The sequence below is a fragment of the Euphorbia lathyris genome, chromosome 10, assembly GCF_963576675.1.
Source record: "Euphorbia lathyris chromosome 10, ddEupLath1.1, whole genome shotgun sequence".
NCBI classification, from domain to species: domain Eukaryota; kingdom Viridiplantae; phylum Streptophyta; class Magnoliopsida; order Malpighiales; family Euphorbiaceae; genus Euphorbia; species Euphorbia lathyris.
The window spans coordinates 6,165,223-6,169,568 of NC_088919.1; the positions used below are offsets into that span (position 1 = coordinate 6,165,223).

The 4,346-nt window shown below is 36.3% G+C and overlaps 1 protein-coding gene across 1 annotated transcript; it reads right to left on the minus strand.

Annotated features, from left to right (window-relative positions):
• Positions 1-1,289: 1,289 nt before the first annotated feature.
• On the minus strand, positions 1,290-2,786 carry LOC136209476 (uncharacterized). Its single transcript, XM_066000949.1, has one exon. The coding sequence runs from the start codon at positions 2,673-2,675 to the stop codon at positions 1,497-1,499; it is 1,179 nt and encodes a 392-aa protein (XP_065857021.1). The 5' UTR covers positions 2,676-2,786; the 3' UTR covers positions 1,290-1,496.
• Between the last annotated feature and the right edge of the window lie 1,560 nt (positions 2,787-4,346).

Sequence of the window (4,346 nt, forward strand, 5' to 3'; positions counted from 1 at the left end):
ACCAAATTTACCCTTTAACATATATATAAGTTCAAAAAAGAATTTATATAAGTTCAAAAACTACACTAAATGAGTCATTTCCAACAGGAAGCGCATCCGTCTCTCATTTCGGGAACAAAAATATTCAGCATCCCGGGCGTTCCCAACTTTTTTTTGGAATCTCCCCGTCCATTTACAACCCTACTTGAAACAAGAAGCCATTCAAATCTGCACAGCCTCAACCAAAGAGAAGAGTAGGAAATCAACTATGAAGTGACCATTAGCGTTCACTTGGACCCTGAATGGCCAAATGAATTTGATCATTCACCGTTATAAGGAACAAATATATTTTGCTTGTTTTTGCTCCATTGAGCTTCATTCAAGAACCCAAGTCTCTATCGCATAATTTCTTATTCAGCTATCCCAAATAAGAGGTCACTTTCTCACTCTAAAATAAAAACTGAAAATGGAACCTAGGTGTTAAAGCATTATCATGAAATCAGAAGACTCAGAACAGTCTCAAAAAGCACTATCAAGAAGTTATAATAACCTAAGATAAGTACTGAATAAAAAGAAAAGAAAAGAACGGAACAAGATTAAGAAGAAACATCAGAAGGTAGCAGAGTCCTACTGAATGTCAAATTCAGAACCAAAGTAATGATGAGATGAGTAAGAAAGCATTGTCTAATTGTATAAACTAGGATTAATATATCAGCTAGCTCCCTAGACTTGGATCAAAAACCGGATTGGCTACCTGAACTTGTCAAGTCTCTCATTAACCCCTTGAATTTGCTTAAAGTGACATAATAAACTCCTCGTGTTCACGTGACAGAATAAGAGTGGATTTTTGACTAATTGTAAAGTATACTACTTTATGCAAGTTTAGGGGAGCCACTATATCACTCTAAGCAACTTCATGATGCCAATTGGTCGTCTAAAAAACAAATTCAAGTGGCTAATAGGCCATTTTAAGCAAGTCCATGAGGCAAACCAGACACTCGGTAAGCTCAGTGAGTCAATCTGCTTTTGGGCCGAGTTGAAGGGGCTCCTGATGGTTGCATACACATAAATAACAGCGAACTACAATAGATAGCATGACGAACTTGAATATCTTAAGCTAGAGGTATGACCATGAATTCATAAGCACATAAACTCCTTCAAATTTTAACACTAATACCTCATATCAAATAAAACTGAACTTTGAAACAAAACTTTCCTCAAAAACTGGCATAAATACACACGCAGAGTTCAAAATGGATACCTATGGAACTAATAATATCATAATGAGAATGATCAACTTAATAGAATCATATGAGAAATAAAAGGAGTTGCATAAATATGGTAAAACTGAGTCTGAATTATAGAAAATCACAGAAATCAAAACTTACCCCGGAGCAAAAATCTAATAAGGACTAGCAGATAATCATGAGTGGATTCTCTCCATGTCCAAACAAGCTATAAAGATTTGTCTACATTGAATCTTCTACAAGCTTCAGAGCAGATCAGATCAGAGCTGCTCATTTCGTTGAAGTCTTGCGCTTCTTCTGCTTAGCACTACCTTCATCTTTTGTTTTCTCTACCCGTTTCTTCTTCTTCTTCTCCTCCACCAAGTCTGCTTTCTTTACTTTAATTTTCTTCTCCTCCACCAAGTCTGCTTTCTTTACTTTAATTTTCTTCTCCTTCTTCTCTGTTTTTTCTGTATCTCCCTTCTTTTTCTTCTTAACCTCCAATTCATCACTATGCTTTTCATTCTCAGTCTCATCATCATCAACATCAACAACAACATTTCCCTCCTTGAGAATTTCATCCTCATCCATATATCTAATCTCATGTATTCTTCCCTTCTTTTTCCTCCCCTTTTTCTCCTCCTTAACCTTCTCTTTCTCCATTGATTCCACCTTTTCTTCCTGCTCTTTAACCCCTTCAATCCTCAATTTCAAATCAGGAAGTGTCTGATAAACAGGCAAAGCCAAGCTCTCAAGCAATTTCAAATGAAAAGACCTAATCCCACCCCATTTCCTAGGCACAATCTCTGCAATCCCATTAATAGCTGCAACAACATTACTTAAAATCTCCTCTTTCTCCATTGAAATCCTTCCTACCTTAACCACACTGCAAGTCCCACTCCTCAAAAACAATAAACCAGACCCACACGCTCTCTCAATCTGCTCCTTCCAGTTCTTATGCTTCAAATCGACAGCCACCGGAATCTTCCTCTTGTTGAAGAACTGCTTCCCTAACATCTTAGGCAACAGTGGAATCACCCTTCTATCAGCAAAAAACATATCATACGAATCACAAAGTTTCCTCTTCGCTTCGAAAGGACGGTAATCAGACTTGAGCTTGGAGAGCTTGATGATTTTGGAGATAGGTATGTTGTCGTTCTGTATCTTCTTCTTGGCTGCATCTTTGTTCAGCCCCGATTTAGGTCTGTCGTCGATGATTAAGCAGAGCTCGCAATTGTCGTTTGGGGGGTTGATTAAGGGATTAGGAAGAGAGATTTTGTGGGCATTGATTCGGCTAACGCCTTTTTGTGGGATTTTCTTAAGGGTTAAGATTAAGTAAACGAATTCATCGTGCTCTAGAAGTTGAGGCTTTTGAGTTTCGGATTTGGCTGCTCGCCATTTCAGCAAAGCGTTTATAGCTTTCTCTACTGTCTGCGGGGTTGGAGCCGATGATGGTGGAGGAGTGGCCATTGATGGCTACAAAGACAGAGAAGAGAGGAAAGGGAATCAGGCGCAGCGGAAGGAATCGTTTTCTCTGATTTCTAGGGTTTAGGGCTTAAAGGGGAGAGGGAGAAGAGGTTTTTAAAATACGATGTCGTTTTATTTCCTGAAGATCCCTAATCCGTTGATCAAATTCAAATACTGGTCCATTAGATGTTGCACTGTTTATGGATCGGGCTGGGCCGGGTTCAGAACGAGCCCAGCAGCTTTTTCTTGGATATAGTAATTTCAAGGGAAAATTACACAGAAATTCATATTATAAAAACTATTTACAACTATATCAAGTTATAATTTTGGATAATGTCAAATTAGTAAAAACAGCACTTTTAATATATTTTAATGATTATAATTTATAAATTAAAAATCTAGAATATATTTTCTAGGGTTTATAATTTATGAATTGGAGTCTAAATTTTTTAAATTATGATGTAAAATCATAATATATAAAGAATAATGACATATTAAGAATTAAGTTTAATGATATGACTAAGTTGTAATTTTGTATATCCATGTAATTTCAAATCCAATTAAACTGATCTAGCCAAATTAGATTTCCACTTAAAAATCAAATCTCAATTTCAATGCAATAAATTTATAAAAAAAATAAATATTTATATTTATATTTTATATCAATTTAATAATTAATATGTCGGACAGTCCAATCCGTGCTACTTTTATAAATCTCATACTCATCATAAAAATAGATAGACTTCAATAAATTTGGGGTGAGCCATTGTCATGATTCCAAGACTTTTGATCTTTATATCTTCCTTTAAATTGCACTAAATATGCATCATTTCTACAAATCACCATGTATTTCTCTTATTTCTCTCTTCATCTCTTGATTCTTCATCTTCCTAATCCTAGAAAACGAAGTCATGGTTCTCCACCTTCCATTTCCTGCTCGTTTCTTGGTTTCTTTCTTTTTGTGACCATCGAAGAAATGATGATTCTACATTATTTTTGTCGTTTTTCCCAGTTTATCATGTTGTTTTCGTTGAAAAATGTAAGTATATACTATTTTCTCTGCGTTTTTTTTTCATAAATTTACTTAGCATATGCCGTTTTCGCGTAGTCTGTCGGGAGAAATTTATCGATTTAACTTCGCGAAACGATGATTACGCGAAGTTTGCAAGGTAATTCGATAAATTTCTCTTGCAGAGTCTGCGTAATCATCGTTTCGTGAAGTCAGAGCGTCACATTTCTCATTGCAAACATCGCGAAATCATCGTTTCGCTAAGTAAAATCATTTTGTTCCTTGCACATTTATTTTCGCACACTTAGCGAATGCTCATTTCGTGAAGCCAAATCTTTCTTTTTTTTTTTGCCTAACACGATTAATTTTTTCTGAAGGTGGTTGAATATATAATATTCATTCCTAGAAGCCGACGTGTTGGGGTGCCATGAGAGACATCCATTCCAAAATGCCTCGACTTCCAACCATCGGTGGTGAATAGGAGCTTACACCGTGGGACACGTCCATCCCTCAGTGGTGAATAAGAGCTTACGTATCGTGAGACATCCATCCATCGGTGGTGAATAAGAACCTATGTATAATGAAGTGATTTGTTAGGAGTTTATTATGGCAATCTTGTTCTGTACCGTGAGACACATCCATCCATCGATAGTGAATAAGAGCCT

What these genes read in the sequence shown, in the direction of transcription:
- LOC136209476 (XM_066000949.1), bottom strand. Translation starts at nt 2,675, where the DNA reads ATGGCCACTCCTCCACCATCATCGGCTCCAACCCCGCAGACAGTAGAG.